Raw genomic sequence first — 20,813 nt, 5'->3', positions numbered from 1 at the left:
GACCATGATGCCTCACAATCCAGACTTTCCACCTGCATGACTGGATGAGAGAGGGAGGCTTGTAATACGGGCTGGTGGACAGGGCTGTGCAAACTGGTCCCAGCTGTTCCTGCAGAGTGCAAATCATGTGCAGTGAGGCTGAAAGGGCTTCCAACACCGGTCCAAACCAAGCATGAACAGACCCAGGTGTGCCAGCTCAAGCTTCACCCTTCTCTCAGGGCTGGATCTCATTAACCCCAGAAGAAGAGAAATCTCTGTTCTCCTGTGAGCCAGAGCTCATCGCCGAGCTCAGCTCCAAATTAAGAAAGGTGTATGAGGGGGTGGGCAAGGACTGCTCCTCGTGGCATCCTTTTAATAAGGGGTCATGCTTGAAAGGAAGGGAGTAATCAGAGGGTGGGAAGGCAACCTCTGTGCAGGGACTAGGGATGGTTGTGAAGATGGGGCAGGCAGAAGGATAATCTGAAGAGTTGCTGAGGATCAGCAAGTAACAGCAGATCTGTAACAGCAGATCTCAGCAACCATGAAATGGGAAACCTCCCAAAGGTTTAGCCTTACTGAGAGCCTCTTTTCAATTTTAATTCCTATGAATGATTTCTTTGTTTCCTTTAATGCTGGGGAAGGAGACAGTTTCAACAGGAGGAATACTCTGGGATGCACAGACTTACTAATATCCTCCCTGCAATGCTCTTGCACAGACCCCACAGAATAACTTCTCCTGGAGAGGAGTCAGCAAGGTCACGTGCCTGTTACCAGGGGTGGCTTCATATCAGGGCTAATCTTGGTACCCCATTTGAACCCAAAGACAGCCATTTCACTTATAGCCAGTGGCAAGGCTGTGCTTGAGCTTAGATGCCACCCATGGCCATTACTTGTCCTCCAAATCAACAGTCCAGTCCCTTTGCTAAAGATCCTGACTCCTTCCCTCCAATGTCTATTTTGGGGTAGGATGAAACCTGCCCTCATACCCACCACCCACCTCGAGCAACTCTTTGTTGACTAAGAAAGGAGGTCAGGGTGACTTGCCGAGATGTGAATATGTCTCCACTGGGGACAGCTGGAGTTAGTCACTACAGCACACGGGACACCAAGAGCTGAGATCCTCTGCTGCTCACTGTCAGACAACTTAAAGCAGATCTGAAAGCCAGAGCTCATGGTTTAAAGAGATCAGAAAACCATTTACTGACATAGATGTCCCAGATATAATAATGAGGGGTATGATCAAACTGAGCTTTGGAGGTCTGTGGTGCAATGGCACATCCCAAGACATATGTGCTGGTAAATGAATTCCTGTCATTACATGACCTTCCCAATCTGGGCTTTCACCTTGCTGTCAGTAAAGCTTTGCAAGTATTGAGCAAGAATTTTCACTTTGGACTCATTCCTCTTAAAAGGTTCCCCAGCTGCTTTGTTGAATTAGGCTTTGTTAAACCATCTCCAGCTCTGCTGATGCACCAGAGAGGACTGTGGATCCTTTGTCAGATAATAACTTGCTCACCCATAGCTCACACCAGGAGAAGCAGCAGATGCCCCAGCCATTACCAGGCAGTACACAAGCGAGAAGAGTCCAGTATTTTCACCTCCACAAATGGAGCACCCCAGAGGTGACAGCACCTTCAGAGGACAGAATGGAGGCTTCTCCACCAGACAATCTATTATTAAGACAAGCCTAACCATGTGCTTGTTTGTCCTGCTGTAAATCCAGAGGTCCATCCAAAGACCCCATCTTTGCACCTTGGCAGCTAATGGTGAGCTCTGTCTCTTTCTTGATTTAAGATGAAAAAAATCAGTACTAGGCTGATAGCAAATGGAGTAATCAACGTGATAGATAAGAGTCATCCTCAGGGCACAATATGGTTTATCACTGCAGCACTGAAAACCTGCACTGGGCAACTGAAGATACTTTCTCTGCACCACCCACCTGCCTCCTTTAATGCTGGACAACCCCTCTCTTTCCAGCTGCCAAACAACCTCAGTGCAAGGGTCTCACCCTGTGAGAGACTGATCCTTCTCCTAAAGGAGAAGTAACTCCACCATCACCCTTTAACCACAGCGACCACTGGAGTATTTATTAACTATTCAGGTTATTTCTATGCAGTCTTACTAAGAGCTGTCACCACAGCTCAGGGAGTGCTGGTGCCAGGCGCCGTACGCCTGTTTTCTAAGAAAGTGCCAATCGCTCTCAAGATCTGAGTCAGAATAAAGAAAGAAGAGGATAGGAAGATAAAAACATGATTAAGTGCACCGTGTGCACAAATCCTTTGACTTCTTCAAGGTCATGGGCAGATGCAGGAACAGAGCATAGGCCTCCCTATGAGGTTCTGGTCCAGCATCCTTAGGACCACCCCTCCCAACACAAGACCACAGCTAAACTGGGTGCAGAGGCCCATGTCACGCAGCACAGATGACACACTCGGAATATAAAATTAATTTCAGCATGCTGCACCATAAGAAAACACCCACATAGAATGAAGTTTCATCTAACATTATTTTTCTTCTCTTTTTTTTTTTGGCAAAAATACATAACTGGCGATACCAGATGTTTCACAAATTCACGCATTCCATCAACTTGTTTTTCTCGAATAAAAGCAAAATCCATTGCAGAAATGTACAGTCAATATTTGGGTTTTTCAACCCAGAAATATTAGGGAAGGGGACTAGCCCAAACCTTCCCTCTATTTTATTTTGTCAAAAGCATCATCCAAACTATAAACAACGCATTCGGTTTCCAGGATCAGCAAAAGATTGCCTTCAGCCCCTGACACTCACAGCCCTGAAGCGTCCCTGATGGCTTCAGCTCTGCTTCCATCCCCACCCAGCCATTCTCTGGGTACAAATCACTGCCTTCCTCTGCCCATTGCAGAACCTGGTGCTCAGCCAGAGGAACCAGTCCCTGAGAGAAGTCCATGGATTTACACCACGGTCCACGTCTTGAGAGACACATTGCAAAGCAATGCTCAGGAGCACATGGGTTATGGAGGCCCCACTGGCTAAATGACCCATGGCTGTCATTTCTGTGTATCTTTCAAACGTTTGTTGAGGAAATACATTAGGCATTTTACTTCTTAGTCCCCTTTCAACAACAAACAAAAAAAAAATGTGTTGTGCCTCAGGCAGTCTTTTTATTATCTTACATAGAGTTCATGCAATAAAGTCCGTTAATTAAAACATGAATATTTAAAATGGCTTTCAAGAATGGAAGCCTTATCTCACCAGAGGGAAGAAGAAAGAAGAGGGGAAAAGAAGAGGGAAAAAGTGGTAAAACACAAGAAAGGCAGGAGACAGTTCATTTTGTTAGAGGAGCATTCAATTATTTAATTGCTGAGTGAATGCGTTTTCCCCAGCTGGCATTAGATGTTCATTTACAGTGAGAGGGTCAGGACAGAAAAACGTATGGAAGGAAGGAGCCAGGGCAAAGACGAATATGTAGAGTTTTGATTAAAATGTGAGATAGGGAAAGCTGTCATTTTTATCAGTTTGAAGTGGAGACTTCCCAAATGCAACGATCCTGCAAAGGCAGAACAGCCTCAGTTGTCCACTGCGCTGAGGCTGCTCCAACACCACACAGGGATCAGACAGTGAGATGAAGCTCAGCATCCCCAACACCTGCTTTAGAGTGACTTTGCTCCTCAGAAGAATGTCAAAGGGTCTTGGTGTAATGAGAAACAGCCCCCAAGATGGAAAGACAGAGAGCAATGGAGTATGTGGGAGTCAGAGGTCTGCACGTACAAACCAGCAAGCAACTGGAGACACATCAATGAATCTGCATGAGTTGAACGGGACTTGTGTAACCAAATTTGAGCTGGGACTTGGTGCAAGTGGGATTGGAGATGTTGAAGAGCATCCCACAGTCTCCAAAACCCCAGCCTTCCAGCTAAAGTGCCTCCAAAACCAGTGCGCGCATTGCAGGGATAAATACACATCAATGAATCTGCATGAGTTGAACGGGACTTGTGTAACCAAATTTGAGCTGGGACTTGGTGCAAGTGGGATTGGAGATGTTGAAGAGCATCCCACAGTCTCCAAAACCCCAGCCTTCCAGCTAAAGTGCCTCCAAAACCAGTGCGTGCACTGCAGGGATAGATGGTGCAAGCTCTCCTGTTGATAAGCCCCACCTCAGGCAGTGGAGAAAGGGTTTTAAGGAAGAGCTGGTGGTCCCTAGGTGTCCCTAGGTCCCTCGGTTGAACCCACCGCTCAAGTATATACTGGAGTTTAAACGGATCAGGACCTTTTTAAGGAGCAGAAGAAGACTGCCACAAGCACTGCACCACTTTGCTGTGGGAGGACAGGACAGGGGGAAACATGTCCCACCAGCAATGGGCTTGGGGACAGCTTTGGATGACTGCAGTCTCAAAGCAAGTCCTTTTTATGGCCCCTCTGACTGCCAGTGCAGATTGTCCTTTTCCACCAAGCTGTCAAGCCACGCTGGGGAATCCATCAGCTTGTTTTGGCTCTTGGGGGATTAACAGAAGTTGTACTTTTCATGGAAAGGATCCCACAAGTATAAACAAAACCAGCTTCTTCTGCAATGCACCATGAAGCACTCACTTTCCAGATAGGCCTCATGGTGCATTTTGGAAGAAACATGGAAAGAATGAAGCATGAGTCAGCCTCTTGTTCCTGCAGTGAGTTTACATGCGCTGGGTCCCGATGGACACACAGCTTCTCTTGAGGGAAGTTACATGCCCCGCATTTCTCTGTGCATCTGGTTATGGGGCTCACCATGGGGGTCTCAGCTCCTGGACATGTCCATAGGAGTTGTGTGCACACATGTGTCCATGTACATGCACACTTGGGCATCCATGTATGCGCTCATGAGCCTGTGCCTGGGTATCTATAGAATCATGGAATGGTTCAGGTTGGAAGAGACCTTAAAGATCATCGAGTTCCAACCTCCTGCCATGGGCAGGGACAACATCCCTGTGTGAGTACATCCCTGTATAGGTACATCTGACTCCTTGGACATGCACGAATGGAGATGCCTGCGTGCCTGTCCAAGCATCTCTGGACAGGACCTGCCTGTGCATGGACAGATGTGTGCATTCCAGCTCATTGAGGGTCGGGGTAGAGCAGGAGGTGGGGGCAGAATTTGGCATTTCTGGTGACAAAGAGTATGGCTGCATCTCTCGCACCAGGTCAGTGGGACACAGCAGGGTGACAGCACGGACAGGCTGTCAGGCCTGGGGATGCTCATGCACACTTGGGCATCCATGTATGCGCTCATGAGCCTGTGCCTGGGTATCTATAGAATCATGGAATGGTTCAGGTTGGAAGAGACCTTAAAGATCATCGAGTTCCAACCTCCTGCCATGGGCAGGGACAACATCCCTGTGTGAGTACATCCCTGTATAGGTACATCTGACTCCTTGGACATGCACGAATGGAGATGCCTGCGTGCCTGTCCAAGCATCTCTGGACAGGGCCTGCCTGTGCATGGACAGATGTGTGCATTCCAGCTCATTGAGGGTCGGGGTAGAGCAGGAGGTGGGGGCAGAATTTGGCATTTCTGGTGACAAAGAGTATGGCTGCATCTCTCGCACCAGGTCAGTGGGACACAGCAGGGTGACAGCACGGACAGGCTGTCAGGCCTGGGGATGCTGTAGGCTCATGGTTGCATGCTTGAAGAGGGTTTCTGGCTGCCACCTCCTCCTCTCCCCATGTTGATGTATGCTCTCAGTCAAGCAAGGGAAACCCAGCCATGCTGTTCATATTTAATAACTGCAGCTTCTGGCTCTCCTGTAGGCTCATGGTTGCATGCTTGAAGAGGAATAAGAGGCTTTCTGGCTGCCACCTCCTCCTCTCTCACAGCAGGGTGACAGCACGGACAGGCTGTCAGGCCTGGGGATGCTGTAGGCTCATGGTTGCATGCTTGAAGAGGGTTTCTGGCTGCCACCTCCTCCTCTCCCCATGTTGATGTATGCTCTCAGTCAAGCAAGGGAAACCCAGCCATGCTGTTCATATTTAATAACTGCAGCTTCTGGCTCTCCCCCATCACCTTTTCATTTCTTTTTTTTTCCTACTGAAGTATTAAAAACATTTCTTTGAGTGCACAGTCCCTGCCCTTCCCCAGCCATTGCTCACTGAGAGGAGCTTTCTCCTGGAGCAGAGAGTAAAGGTGCAAGACAAATACTCCTCCACAAACTTTTGAAACCTCCAGCACGATGTAATGCATTTCTCCCAAGGCCTTCTGCTCTCCCCTATCTACCCAGCCTTGGTCCAAACAGCAAGACCTATTCCTGGCTGTGTGACCCATATGCTTCCCCAGGGCTGTGACCTACACACCAGCTGCTTCTGGTGTTTCATCTCAGGGAAGATGCTGCAGAGCAACCCTGTGGTTATGGGAAAGGCTTAGCACGTGGTGGGCTTGTGCTCAAAGGGCTCTCACTCAGAGGGATGGTCCCATCCCACAGCCACACACCATGAAATGTCCCATCGCACAACCTGACATGAGGTCCCTGCCTTGGGAGGAAAAGCAGTTGGCAAGTCTGGACAAGAGGTTGTTGCCTTTTTCTACCTGTTGTCCTTCAGACTGGCAGAACATTCAGCTGGAAGTAAAAGCTAAATGAATCATGAGTGAAATTGTACTGGAGCAAGAGAGTGATCTCTGGAGGCAGATTAAACAGACATTTCATATATTTACCCGTGTTTATAACATGCAAAGGGCCAGGGGCTATGCACTCTCCTAAAAAACACATTGGGGCACTGAGATGTGTCTCTGAGAAACCACTGCTGTTCTCTGGAGAGACTCAAGCCCCGTTGATCAGCATTGTGCTTGTTACCCAACACTTGTTGTAAACTTTGGCTCTTCCCTCACTGACCCAGGTTTCCTTCCCAGGTAGCTCCCCAAAGAAAGGTGGTCACCACTTTTGTCTTCCTGATTTATATTCCTTCAACCGCTGATGTTTGAGGCCGGTCTCACCCCAAAGATGCTCAGTCCATGCTCAATTCAGCCTAAGTGATCCCATTCACCAAAATATAGATAGTTTAGCAGTTATCTGGTTTATTTGGTCAGCAGTGTTCCAGATGTGTTACCTCCTGTCCAGCAAATGACTAGAGACCCAGGAGGGTGCTGGTAGCAGGATAAGCCCAAGGGCATACATGGAAGATGAGGATCGTGAAGGATTTGTATAGGGACAGCAATGAGAAGAGCTGGGATTGTCAGAGTAGGGGAATACAGGACTTCATACAGTAGGAAATCAGGTGTCATCCTTTCTATTATTCACAAAGCCCTATTTTTAAGAGTAGAATGGACAGCATGCCACCTTGCCCTCCCTACTGGCAAGTTTGGGGCCAGCACAGAGATTCAAAGAAGAAGGTGGGTTGTTGTGTTCAAAGGCTTCAAAAAGCTTTTAACTATTCTCTTCCTCTGCTTTGCAGCAAGTAAAAGGCACCAAATTAAGCCAAGGCAAAACTCCTACCAAACTTGTCACCGGCTCCGATGACAATAGGCTCAAAACATGGCATTGCTGAGCTGCCCATGGAGCAGGGACACCAGGGCTGGTAGGAGGGAAGGGACTGCGCAGTAGCATGTTGCATGCAAGAGCTGCTGAGCGAGAAAAACCATCCCTGCCCTGACAGCTGGTGGAATCCATCCTGGCTCTCCCCCGAGGTCTGTTGTTCTCCTTGACAGTTCCTCAGCTGCGGTGGGTCCGTGGGGGCAGGTGGCTGAGCTCCCCAAAGGGTCCTCCTGAGCTCCTCCGTGGCCCAAAAGCACAGAAGCATGAAAAGCAATCTCTTTAAATACCTCTCTATTGTTACCTGGGGACTGTCCTGGTCCCTGAATCTTTTCTTCTTCAGCAATTACCCCCCAGCAAGCCAACCATCTTTCAGAGCAACTCCCCTGTTGCTCGTTGGCTGCCTTCCTGTTATAAATGTTACCCATCTCAACTGACACCACCACTCATTGATCTTAAGGTCAAATGAAAAAAAGGTTCCCCCAAAATTTAAAATCTAGACATTGGAGAAAAGAGTTTGGGGAGGCTAAAAAGGCTGAGCATCTCATTCCTGTGAGGAAGGTAGTCAGCCAGGTTTAGATTATGGGTCATGTTGAAAACAACACAAACACCTCCTGGGTGAATCATGCCAGCAGGGTGACGCTGATGAGGGACCTGAATCTTCACATCTTTGTTGCCCACATTTACATATTGAGTACATGGCTACCTATCGAGGCTGCTCCCAAGATAGGAGTCACTCCAAACCCAGCAGAGCTCCCTGAAACATGTGCTGTCCAATGTTTAGCAAAAAGTGTACAGCACAGCAGGAAGCTTTGAAATTCAGAAAATTAAAATGGAAAAAAAAGCCCAAGCCCCAAAAAGCCCAAATCAAAACAACAAACTAAATAAAGGAGGAAGGTAGAGTATGAAAAAGAGAGGGTTTTGTGGGTAGAAATTCATTGTCATCAGCCAAGTTTATTAATATTCCTTTGACTGACCCCATGCAAACAGACAGAAGACAAACGTTGAACAAGCCCAGCTGTAAATAGCAGTCCTGGTCCATCTGCCTGGGTGCTTTGCTTCTGGGCATGGCTAGTGACATCTTTTCAAGCACAGGTCCACCACTGGAATTCTGGTGCAGGTGTCTCCTTAGTCCAGCTCTGTAGATAGTTCAGTTCCTACTGGATTTAGGGAGCTTAGTACCAATCCCAGGTTAACGGGCAGCAAGAGCACAACTGGTACCATCCTCATGGACTGGAACTGCTTGTGGGGATTGGACCCTCTTTCCCCTGGCAGACCAGTTTCTTCAGAAGGTTGGAGTTGCAGCTTTCACTCCTCTAGGTCCCTTCCCTTCCTTACTGCTTCTAAACACTGGGAATATCCCAAGCCAGTAACTGTTTGTTTAATGGCACAGACCACTCAAGACCTATTGAGAGCATTCAGCTTAATGAGGTGTGTGGCAATTATTGTTCTATCAAAACTAGAGCCAGGGAATAAAAAGAAATATATTTTAACTCAACAAATCTGCAATTCTGAGGATGTGTTAAAGGACGTCCTTTCCCAGCCTGCTTGTCTCACCCTGCTGGAAGGCTGAAACGTAGGATATCGGTGTCAGATTGCTGTCTGCAACGAGAGCAAGAAGAGAGTGTGCTACGCAGTGATTTAATGGCTAGAGGTGACATTGGCAGATCCACCCCAGGGACACACAGTTGCTGAATCCTCCCCAGGTTAAAGTGTCACAGAGCCACACTAAACGATACCTGCTGAGAATCCAAAACCAGTTTTCTAACCTATTTAGACCAAGTGCTGTCTTGGGGGATGATGGGCCCACAGAAGACAGAATCAGCACCTATAGATGTTGCGAAATTTCACTGATTATCAGAACAGGAAAAGGAAAATATGGGAGAAGAGACGAGTTGCAGAGGTGATAGTGATGCTCTGGAAGAGGTGTGAAATCTGCCACTCTGCCCAACATAGAAAGAGATTGTTGTGGCTTAGAGCACCCACTCTCAGAGTACTCATGTATAAGATTTTAACCCTGCTAAGCCTGTGTTCCTGATCTGTTAGGCAAAGATCAGAGCCCTTCTTCCCTCCTGGATCTGTTGTTTGATAGATCTCTAAGGCAGCTGGGCTAAGCACCATCTCTGCTAAGTCCTGGGAGCCTTTGGGAGCTGCATCTCGACAGAGGAAACCAACACTGTAAAAGGAAAAACTCCCTTTCAAAGAAAACTGGAAGAAACCCCAGAGCTATATCCACCATGAGAGACAGGACCCACCAGGTCAGAGGGCTCAGCACAAGGAAGCCCATGGAGATCAGGCAAAAGCCAGTCAGGCACCTGAAAAACATGGATCCAGTTCACCTTGGAAAGACAATATTTTCCATTTTTCAGCCTGCTCCCATCACCTAAATACATCAGATATTCAGAGTGGGTGGTGGAAAAGGCCAGGAGTGTCTCTGTGCACCCTCCCTTCTGAGACATTAACATCCTCGCTCTCATATTCAGCAGTTAGAGTTGTAAAACTACGCTGCAGATGGGATGATATTGAATCTGGTGTCTGTGTTTCCCTGCATCTAAATTTCACCCTGTATTCCCACACAAAACATTTTGGGGCAGCTGCTATGGGTCCTGAATACAAGAGGATGTTAAACACTGACAAATTAAAAAAAAAAAAAAAGAAGAAGAAGCATAACTGAAAAGCTGAGCTTTTCACCAGGCTGCCACTCATTAAATTACCCGTAAAAGTCCCCTCATAGCAATAATGGGAGTAGTTGCCTGTGAAACTCCCTCGGCAACTGGATGTAAATTCCACCTTTAGTCTCCCTGCCACAACAATAGCGCATTCAGACGGTAATTGCTGATGTTTCTGCATTGTGATCATGTCCACAAGCTGTTGGCTTCACAATGGAACTGATCGCTTTGCTTTTCCCGTTTTCCTCTCCCCCACCCATCTCCCAAATAGGACATCTCCATACAGACGCATGCACGAGTGAGTTTAGTGCTGAAACAGAGGCAAAGACACAGGAAATCTCTGCTCTGCCACTGGGAGAACCCTGATACTCTTATGTCCGTGCCTAATTCTCCCTGGGATCCAGTGGCAGGATGCATGGAAATGGTTCAAAGGGAGGTTCAGACTGGACATTAGGAAGCATTTCTTCACCAAGAGGGTGGGCAAACACTGAAGCAGGCTTCCTAGAGAATAGGTTGATGCCCCAAACCTGTCAGTGTTTAAGACAGTGTCCTTAATAAGCTCGGAGTGTTTAAACTGAGTCAGGAACCCCCTTTCCAGCATCCATGAAGGAGTTACCTCCACTTGCCTCATCTATAAAACACACCACTGACTGCATCCAAGAGGGACAGCCCCATCAGGAGCTGCCCACGTGGATCCACTGGGGATCCACTGCAGAAGACAAGGTGGTGAAGGTCCCCCGTTTGCCAGGCACCAGGCTCTGTTCAACCTCCTCCTCCAGGAGCTGTGAAGTGGTATCAGCTCTTGCTCATGGCTTCTGAGGTTTGGACTTAAGATGGGAAGATGTCTGGTAAAATTCCCAATGTCTTTAGCAGGTTAACCTCGGAAAATTTTACGCGGAAAACCAGCGGAAACCAGCTCTTCCTTGCCCAATGTTTTTCTGGTGTTCTCTCATTGTACCCCAGCTCTGCTCTCAAGGATGTACAGACTGGACAGCAGGGACAAACACAGATCAAGAAGTGAGGAGCTGGAAAGCGGCACACCTTCCCCAAGCACACTCAGCCAGGAGGAAGGAGAGGCAATGAAAATGCACCCATCCAAATTCCTTTGCCATTTGGTTGGCAAATCCAAAACCAAGGCAAATCCAAAGCCAAACACCTTACTCTGCAAGTTCAGCTGTTTTTTGCGCCCGGGGGGCTTTTGTAGGACCAATAGAGCTAGGAAGAAGGAGCTAAAGAGGTCAAGGAGAGGCTTGAGAGTCTGCCCCTGGGCAATTTACTCATAGTTTTTTGTCAGTCCCTGAGCTTTCATGGTCACTAAAGCTTGCCACAAACATAGGAAATGATTTAAGTTATTTCTGCCCTGGGGGAGATTCAATTGGAGGAGAGCTGTGCCACAACATGGTTCTTGCAGCAGGGAGGATGGCAGTTAATTCATTTGCCCCTGTGCCTCTGGCACACCAGGGACCCCCTTCAGTTGGCCACATGTCCAGGCAGATGCTTGGCCCTGCTGAGGAGACATCAGGTTTCGGCCAGCAGAACTGGCCAAGAATGAAGCAAAGCTTCCTTACAATAACCGAGGTTTGGAGGATGTGCCTTGCAGTGAGAGATTTATGGAGTTCAGCCTATTTAATGCAGCAGAGGTTAGGAAGTGACTAGATCATGGGGCTATAAATGCCTCTCCAAACAATAGAGAACGGACACTCTATGACTTCTTAATCTAGAAGGCAAGAGGTAGAGAAATATCTAAGGGCTGGAAGGTGAAACACCACTAACAAAGCAGAAGTGAGGTGACGAGTATGTGTGAGGAAGGAGGTTCTGCATTTGTTCAGAGCAACGGGGACAGCAAAACAATGGAAAAGTTTATGAGGCAAGACAGAAAAAAACCCAGCACTTCAGAGCAGCAATATCTCAATTCAGGTTTTCTAAGAACTAAGAAGCTCCATTTAAATCTCAGTTTCAAGTTCTTTGCTGAAACGAATTTGTCAAATTCTCTGGCTGAGACATGAAACCAATCAGATTCACTCGTCATAAAAATAACTAAGAAGCTCCATTTAAATCTCAGTTTCAAGTTCTTTGCTGAAACGAATTTGTCAAATTCTCTGGCTGAGACATGAAACCAATCAGATCCCCTCATCATAAAAATCCCTCCAGCCCTGGAGCCATCTACTTTACCAGGAAGCAAATAATATATTTCAGGGGCACATGTTTACCCCTATTTTGCAGTCAGCATCTTGGATCCCTCCAAGATGGGGATATGAAGAGCAGGAGGATCAGAGCATGCTGGTTATCTCTTTGGACCACCAAAATGTGACAGCACTACAATGGCTTTCCAGCAACAGATTACATGGAGACAAGACTAATTAGACATTCATTAAGTGCCTAGCTCAGCACAGCACTTAAGTGCACATTTAACCTTCTCTCATTACAATGACACATCATCGTCACTTTTAAAGCTCCAGCTCTGATTACAGTGAAGCCAGCTCACATTTGCAAGGGTCACCAGGATTTTCAGACCTTGATGTCCCAACGTGTTTCAGGAAGCTTTCCCATCTGCAGCTCTCTGGTCTCTTACCCCAAACCTGTGGGAGCCTATTCCAGGAATGTCAACTCGCATTCCCAAAAGAGAGTTGACCTCTAAACATCAGGACCTACAATCCGTCTCTGCCTTCTCCTACGTTGCATGGGTCAGCCAAGGGAGATTTGACGCTGGCCAAAAATATTTCCCCTTCAAATTGTCTTCTCATAGAAAAAAAATCCCTTGTTCAAGCCTTCCTGGAGCAGCAGCTTGAGGTAGATGCAGCAAGGAGGGAAGATGTGGGGGGTGGGCTTCTGCTGCCAATACGTTTCCAAGCGTGTCTTGCTGATCACCAGGACAAGCTCCATGTGCAGCAAGACACCGAAATATCTCCTGCCGCCTCTGCACCCTGACAGATTCTTCCCACTACCGCCCGCTGTAACCTCTGCAATGTCTGTGTGGGATGGAAAGTGCAAAGAGGGTGTCTCACTAAACCCAGGAAGCAAATTTTGGAGCTGTCTGTCCTTCTTCCAGACATTGGAGAAGAGATACTGCAGACAAAGCAGGGTCACTTTGGCAGAGTGACTTGGTGAGGTCCCTGATCAATAACCACAAACATCCCTAGGTACCTGAATCAAGTGTAAACTCATTGGCCATGCATGAAATCAGGCTGTTAATTAGGTTTTTTGAATGTCCCAATAGCTCTGGAGCAACAAGGTCAGTATGCTCACTTTTCCACCATGGCCAGGAGATCCGTGGCCTGAGTTGGGAGCAGAAATTCATCTCCCAGCTCTGCTCTTTGGCCACCAAATCCAATGTCCAGCCCAACAGAGATATCTTTGGGCTGCTCCTGAGTGACTTCAGAGAACAGGGAGAGGACACCATCTAATCCAGCACACAGACCTATGTATGTGTTCTCCACCCTTCAGTATAGGATTGCCCAGGGATGGGGAATGAACCTTTTTAACAGGATCTCACCCACAGACTCCGTGAGCCAAAGCGTGGCTGCTACCAAGGCAGCATCTCATTGTAGCCTCTGTAGATTTGCACCCACCCATGAAAATACCTGGAAATACGCCAGGTGTAGAAGAGGCGCATCAGGAAAAGTCAGACCCCACGTTTTGGGGTGGTATCTGGATGTCTGGCAATTCCTTACATGCCTTGAAAGTCACCAGACTTGTTTAGTACAACATGCGCATGCACCCTTGTTCAAAGCTGAAAGTGTCAAAACAGGCCCAGAAACAACAAATTACTCAGGAAACAGCAGGGGAGAAAAAAAAAATAAAAGGCTTGTAAGAAAAAAAATAATGCTACAAATACAATCAGGACAACAATGACAGCAATAATCAGCATCAGCGCTCGGAAATCAGGAACCCTATCAAAATATTCCACCCACAAAATGCTGTTAAGGGATCGCTGGCTCTCTGTCCAAATTGGATCTCGCCTCCATCTTCCTTATCAAGCCTTCGCAAAAATCAAAACAGACAGAGTGACAGACAGAGCAGCACATGGAGAGGCCGGGCACCCCGCAAGCATCGTTTCTATGTAGATGGCATCCCACCAGAGAAGATGACAATTCTGTATCTTCAATATGGAGCAGATGTGAGCAGCCAGCAAAAAATTATCTCCGCTCTCTACAAATATTTGACACCCAAAAAGGATTTTGATTCAGCCACCTTTGAGCCTCTTTCATATTTATTTTCTGGGAACATTCAAGCACTCAAGCTGGACTAGGAGAAATCTTGACAAAAGCCAATATTAAGCTTGAATGCTTCAGGATTTGCTGAAAATCTTATTTCAAATTTCACCTTTGGTTGCGACGAGAAAGGTCACGCTGCTTTGGGTTGAATGCATAAATCACCCAATCAGCGAACGTAAGGCATGACACATGACTTAACGAAGCTCGCATCACTCCGAGGAGGCAGCCAACACGGTGCTCCTCGCAAGCTGTTCACACAGGAGAAAAGGGCATTGCAAAGAAATCCGAGATCTGGAGAGGGAATATTGCCGTGTGCTCGTAGCCGGGGAGGGAGGCACGGCTGAAGAACTAATTTGCAGGATTTATGGCTGGGCTGTGTGCCTTCATGTATTGATTCACAGATCAGTGAGAAACGAAATCTCCCCCAAAATACACTGACGAAAGCACTAATACCTGATCATATACTAATCTCTCAGCTAAAGCCAGGATGCGGTCTGCGAGAAAATTGTGCTGCACAGCTTGGACCTGTGCCTGGTAACCTCCTTCCTACCGCAAGCAAATTTTAGCCTCCTTCCCCCTGCCTCGAGAAATTCCCCCCCTAAGTAGGGGTGGCTGCAAAAAAACAGGCAAAGAACCCCAAATTCGAGACCCAGACGGATGCCAGCTTTCTTCCCAGTGGCAGAGAACCTTTCAGTCCAGCACCTGAAGAAGAGGAGACCCTGAGGTGGGGGTCAGGCATGGGTCTGAACCTCGCTGGATTGGAGGCTCCCCTCCCCGCCGCCCAGATTCCTATTTAGCATCACACCTCCGCTTTACATAACCTGCCTGCTGGCAGGTGGGATGGGAACTGAGAATAAATACATCAGAGCAGATCTGACACAGGCTCCGAAACACAGGATTCACTGTCCGACCCCCCAGTTTCCTTCTGCTTTGAATGGCATCATACCACCAGTGGAGACTACATCAGATCTTTGCAAAGAGCATTTCCCTCCCTGGATCAGGAGCATCTCACCCTTATTCCTAGCCCTTTTTGTCATGTCACTTCCACCTCCCTAGTCCCTTTCCAGTCCATACCATTCTCAAGATCATCATCGAAACACTGATGAAATACTTGAGATATGAGCCCCAAGCAAAGGCACCAAGTAACCCCATGGAAGCACTGCAGTGAGTTTTCTTTTTGAAAGCCTCCAGAAGGAAAATGAGGCTGAGAACAAAACGAGTGTGCCTTCTGCTGCCGTTCCCTCGAACAAAGCCCAGGAATTAAGTTTTTTTCCCCTGAATTAAGGTAGTTGATAGGGCTGCTGAGTGCAGCTCGCCTGGGGAGGTAACTTGGGTCCTGCCTTTTCTAGGACATCTGTAATTACGTTGGAAAACTACTTGCCCTCAGGTAAGACTCTCCCCTCAGCAGCTCTGAGGCTGCAGAAGTAAAACAAGCAAGGCACAAGCCCTGGGAATGAATGAAATGGTTTGGGCTACATTTAGGGGAAGTTTCTTTGCAATTCCAGTCGCAGGCTCATAAAAAGCGTTATCAGACCCACCTATCAATTAGCAAATAAGGTTTTCATACCAGGCATCCTCAGATTCAGACACAGAGGTGATGGGGACAGTGTGAGACCCGGGAGAGGAGAGTTCCAACCAGCCCTCCCTCCCAAAAGTCCCCAGCCGCCCTCCACTCACCCAGGAACTCCGCTCCGCTGCTGTCCTTGGGGCTGCTCATGCAGTTCTCCAAGTAAATCCCATCCTTATAGCAGTCTTCCTTCTTCCTTGTGAGCCCCAGGATCTCGCTGGCCTGATCTAGGACCTCCCCTCCTGAGCAAGAGCACGGGGTCTGCATAATGCCGCATGGGTGGGAGCTGCTGCTGATGGCCAAGCACGCGTCCAGCCACTTGCAGAGCATCTGGCAAGCAGCTTTGCTAGGGTTCCTATTGCCCACCACGAGGTACTCCACCGAGAAGTCCCTCTCCTGAGCCTTTGTGGGTTTCCACCGCACGGGCCAGCTCTCCACCTCTGGTGGCGCCGTCTGCTTCATCTGGAGGAACTGCTTGTTGGACTGGAGGAAGGCATAGCGGGTGGACCCATCACAGAGCTTTAACACATCATCGAAGCTCTCCATGCCCAGGTAGGTGCGAGTGGACTCCAGGAAGGAATCAAACTGGTAGGTGCGGATGTGCTGGTGGTCACATACGCCGGTAGGTTTTAAGATCTTCATGTACAAGGTGTACCTCCGAGGGTCAGGGTTCTGGATAATCCAAGAGCAGAGAGAGGAGTTCAATGGGAAGACAGCAAAGGAGGAGAAATACCCAAAGAATTTCCCCTGGACCAAAGTGGTGCAGGGAGTTTGTGCCAGGTCCAGAGCGACCACGGTCCACACAAAGTAGAGTGGCGATACCAAAAGCAGGTTCAGGGCAGATCCAATGCTCCTCATCCTAGGTCTCTGGTCCTCTGGAACTCAAAGTAAATGTCAAGCAGGCGCCAGATCCTGGACATAACAGGGACCAGCTTAGAGGAAAAGTGAGAGTTTAAGAGGCTCTGGATCCGAAATCAAGCCAATCCTCCCATGTCTGGATTTGAGCTCCCTCCTGTGGCCATAAACAACACCTGGAAAAAAAGGGAAGGGAAGGGGAGGGGAAAGAAAGAGAAGAGATTTGGGATTTGTTTTTTTCTGGTGATGTTTTGGTTTTGTTTTTTCTTTCATTTATTAACCCTTTGCAAGGCTGAAAATGCATACAGCATCTCTGATCCCAGCACGTCTCTCACCGGGAGAAGATGCAGCCCCACATCACCATTCCCATGCTAGGTTTGGGGGTGTACCCATCCCTGGGATGTCCTAATGCACAGGAGGGGCTCAGCTGTGACTCACAGTGGGTGACAGCACTGCTTTCCCAGTGCCTTCTGCCCATGCAGAGCCCCTCTGCTGAGCTGAGGAGAGCCTTTGCAGCGATTTCTAACCATCTTCCCAAAACAAACAACATTGATCTCTGTTTTAGGAAGTTTCCACACCTCTCCATCCTAACAGAGTCAGAGTGCTGGTTCAAAGCAGACTTCAGGCTGCACCTGGGGAAGGTGGGCTGGAGGTTGGCTGGGCTCTGCCTCCTCTCTTCCTCCTGCCAGGCCTTAGGTTTTTGCTTCTTTCTGTCTCCCTTTTTCTCTCTCCCCCCTCCTCTTCCACCAAAAAGGTGCATGGGAAGGGAATTGTTCACTACCCCAACCCTGGTCTAACTCTGAGCCCAGACAGGAGGGCAGGACTGGAAGAAGCCATGTACCAGGTACAGGAGAAAAAAAAAAGGTGGGATGGAGAGAGATTTTAAGTCTTTACACATCATGCAACCCCCCTGTCTTGCATCCCTCTGAGCAGGACACCCCAAAGCCTGCAATACCACAGTCAGACACAGAGCATCTCCAGAGAGTGAGTCCTTCCTGTCACTCCCAAGACCTTCTTCATTCCCAAAGCCCCTTCAACAAAGGTAATATCCCTCTTGCATTGCCTGATGGAACACACTCCCTGCAACCCTTTGTAGCCCAGATGTCCTCTTCAGCCCAGCCACCCAGACCCCTGTGTCCCTCACCGTGCTGAAGAGACTCCCACACCCTCTGCACTCTTCTAAGTCTCACTCTTTCTTTTCTTTTCATGAGGACCCTTCCTATACTCCCTTCTTGCTGTCTCCACTCTTTCCAGGGGAGGAGAAAGAGGGGGAATCATGGTCAGTAGCAGGACTCCCTTCAATTTGTACTCCCTCCCCATGCAGTGTGCACCCCCATATTTGGGGAGGGGGTCTATTAACAGATGCCGAGGTCGACAAGCAGGAGGGGCAGACCCTCAGTGTGTGGGGCAGAGCTTCTCCCACTGCTGGGTTTAGAGACACAGCTGATTTTCCTTCTCACTTTTCCAGCCACCTCCCTCCCAAAAGTCCCCAGCCGCCCTCCACTCACCCAGGAACTCCGCTCCGCTGCTGTCCTTGGGGCTGCTCATGCAGTTCTCCAAGTAAATCCCATCCTTATAGCAGTCTTCCTTCTTCCTTGTGAGCCCCAGGATCTCGCTGGCCTGATCTAGGACCTCCCCTCCTGAGCAAGAGCACGGGGTCTGCATAATGCCGCATGGGTGGGAGCTGCTGCTGATGGCCAAGCACGCGTCCAGCCACTTGCAGAGCATCTGGCAAGCAGCTTTGCTAGGGTTCCTATTGCCCACCACGAGGTACTCCACCGAGAAGTCCCTCTCCTGAGCCTTTGTGGGTTTCCACCGCACGGGCCAGCTCTCCACCTCTGGTGGCGCCGTCTGCTTCATCTGGAGGAACTGCTTGTTGGACTGGAGGAAGGCATAGCGGGTGGACCCATCACAGAGCTTTAACACATCATCGAAGCTCTCCATGCCCAGGTAGGTGCGAGTGGACTCCAGGAAGGAATCAAACTGGTAGGTGCGGATGTGCTGGTGGTCACATACGCCGGTAGGTTTTAAGATCTTCATGTACAAGGTGTACCTCCGAGGGTCAGGGTTCTGGATAATCCAAGAGCAGAGAGAGGAGTTCAATGGGAAGACAGCAAAGGAGGAGAAATACCCAAAGAATTTCCCCTGGACCAAAGTGGTGCAGGGAGTTTGTGCCAGGTCCAGAGCGACCACGGTCCACACAAAGTAGAGTGGCGATACCAAAAGCAGGTTCAGGGCAGATCCAATGCTCCTCATCCTAGGTCTCTGGTCCTCTGGAACTCAAAGTAAATGTCAAGCAGGCGCCAGATCCTGGACATAACAGGGACCAGCTTAGAGGAAAAGTGAGAGTTTAAGAGGCTCTGGATCCGAAATCAAGCCAATCCTCCCATGTCTGGATTTGAGCTCCCTCCTGTGGCCATAAACAACACCTGGAAAAAAAGGGAAGGGGAGGGGAGGGGAAAGAAAGAGAAGAGATTTGGGATTTGTTTTTTTCTGGTGATGTTTTGGTTTTGTTTTTTCTTTCATTTATTAACCCTTTGCAAGGCTGAAAATGCATACAGCATCTCTGATCCCAGCACGTCTCTCACCGGGAGAAGATGCAGCCCCACATCACCATTCCCATGCTAGGTTTGGGGGTGTACCCATCCCTGGGATGTCCTAATGCACAGGAGGGGCTCAGCTGTGACTCACAGTGGGTGACAGCACTGCTTTCCCAGTGCCTTCTGCCCATGCAGAGCCCCTCTGCTGAGCTGAGGAGAGCCTTTGCAGCGATTTCTAACCATCTTCCCAAAACAAACAACATTGATCTCTGTTTTAGGAAGTTTCCACACCTCTCCATCCTAACAGAGTCAGAGTGCTGGTTCAAAGCAGACTTCAGGCTGCACCTGGGGAAGGTGGGCTGGAGGTTGGCTGGGCTCTGCCTCCTCTCTTCCTCCTGCCAGGCCTTAGGTTTTTGCTTCTTTCTGTCTCCCTTTTTCTCTCTCCCCCCTCCTCTTCCACCAAAAAGGTGCATGGGAAGGGAATTGTTCACTACCCCAACCCTGGTCTAACTCTGAGCCCAGACAGGAGGGCAGGACTGGAAGAAGCCATGTACCAGGTACAGGAGAAAAAAAAAAAAAAGGTGGGATGGAGAGAGATTTTAAGTCTTTACACATCACGCAGCCACCTTCTCTTGTATCCCTGTGAGCAGGACACCCCAAAGCCTGCAGTACCAGAGCTGGACACAGAGCATCTCCAGAGAGTGAGTCCTTCTTGTCACCCCCAAGACCTTCTTCACTCCCAAAGCCACTTCAACAAAAGTAATGTCCCTCTTGCATTGCCTGATGGAACCCACTCCCTGCAACCCTTTGTAGCCCAGATGTCCTCTTCAGCCCAGCCACCCAGACCCCTGTGTCTCTCACCGTGCTGAAGAGACTCCCACACCCTCTGCACTCTTCTAAGTCTCACTCTTTCTTTTCTTTTCATGAGGACCCTTCCTATACTCCCTTCTTGCTGTCTCCACTCTTTCCAGGGGAGGAGAAAGAGGGGGAATCACGGTCAGTAGCAGGACTCCCTTCAATTTGTACTCCCTCCCCATGCAGTGTGCACAAGGTGGGATGGAGAGAGATTTTAAGTCTTTACACATCATGCAACCACCCTGTCTTGCATCCCTCTGAGCAGGACACCCCAAAGCCTGCAGTACCACAGTCAGACACAGAGCATCTCCAGAGAGTGAGTCCTTCCTGTCACTCCCAAGACCTTCTTCATTCCCAAAGCCCCTTCAACAAAGGTAATATCCCTCTTGCATTGCCTGATGGAACACACTCCCTGCAACCCTTTGTAGCCCAGATGTCCTCTTCAGCCCAGCCACCCAGACCCCTGTGTCCCTCACCGTGCTGAAGAGACTCCCACACCCTCTGCACTCTTCTAAGTCTCCCTCTTTCTTACCCCACCATGAGGACCCTTCCTATACTCCCTTCTTGCTGTCTCCACTCTTTCCAGGGGAGGAGAAAGAGGGGGAATCATGGTCAGTAGCAGGACTCCCTTCAATTTGTACCCCCTCCCCATGGTGTGTGTA

General features: G+C 48.8%; 2 protein-coding genes across 2 annotated transcripts in view; both read right to left on the bottom strand.

Moving 5' to 3' along the window:
• The window catches only part of ADGRB1 (adhesion G protein-coupled receptor B1), an 86,473-nt gene extending 69,545 nt beyond the window's left edge, over positions 1–16,928 (bottom strand). The window contains exon 1 of the mRNA XM_014965224.1: positions 16,012–16,928. Coding sequence (XP_014820710.1) covers positions 16,012–16,759 — 748 coding nt within the window. The 5' untranslated portion in view covers positions 16,760–16,928. The remainder of the gene's footprint in view (positions 1–16,011) is intronic.
• The window catches only part of LOC106902057 (brain-specific angiogenesis inhibitor 1-like), an 83,246-nt gene continuing 79,267 nt past the window's right edge, over positions 16,835–20,813 (bottom strand). Inside the window, exons 2-3 of the mRNA XM_014965223.1 lie at positions 18,265–19,185; positions 16,835–16,932 (exon numbers count right to left, since the gene is read on the bottom strand). Coding sequence (XP_014820709.1) covers positions 16,835–16,932; positions 18,265–19,012 — 846 coding nt within the window. The 5' untranslated portion in view covers positions 19,013–19,185. The remainder of the gene's footprint in view (positions 16,933–18,264; positions 19,186–20,813) is intronic.

This window comes from Calidris pugnax, unplaced genomic scaffold (assembly GCF_001431845.1).
Source record: "Calidris pugnax isolate Ruff unplaced genomic scaffold, ASM143184v1 scaffold41, whole genome shotgun sequence".
NCBI lineage: Eukaryota > Metazoa > Chordata > Aves > Charadriiformes > Scolopacidae > Calidris > Calidris pugnax.
Note: the sequence above shows the minus strand (reverse complement) of the source record. Positions and strands in the feature narration are given on the sequence as shown.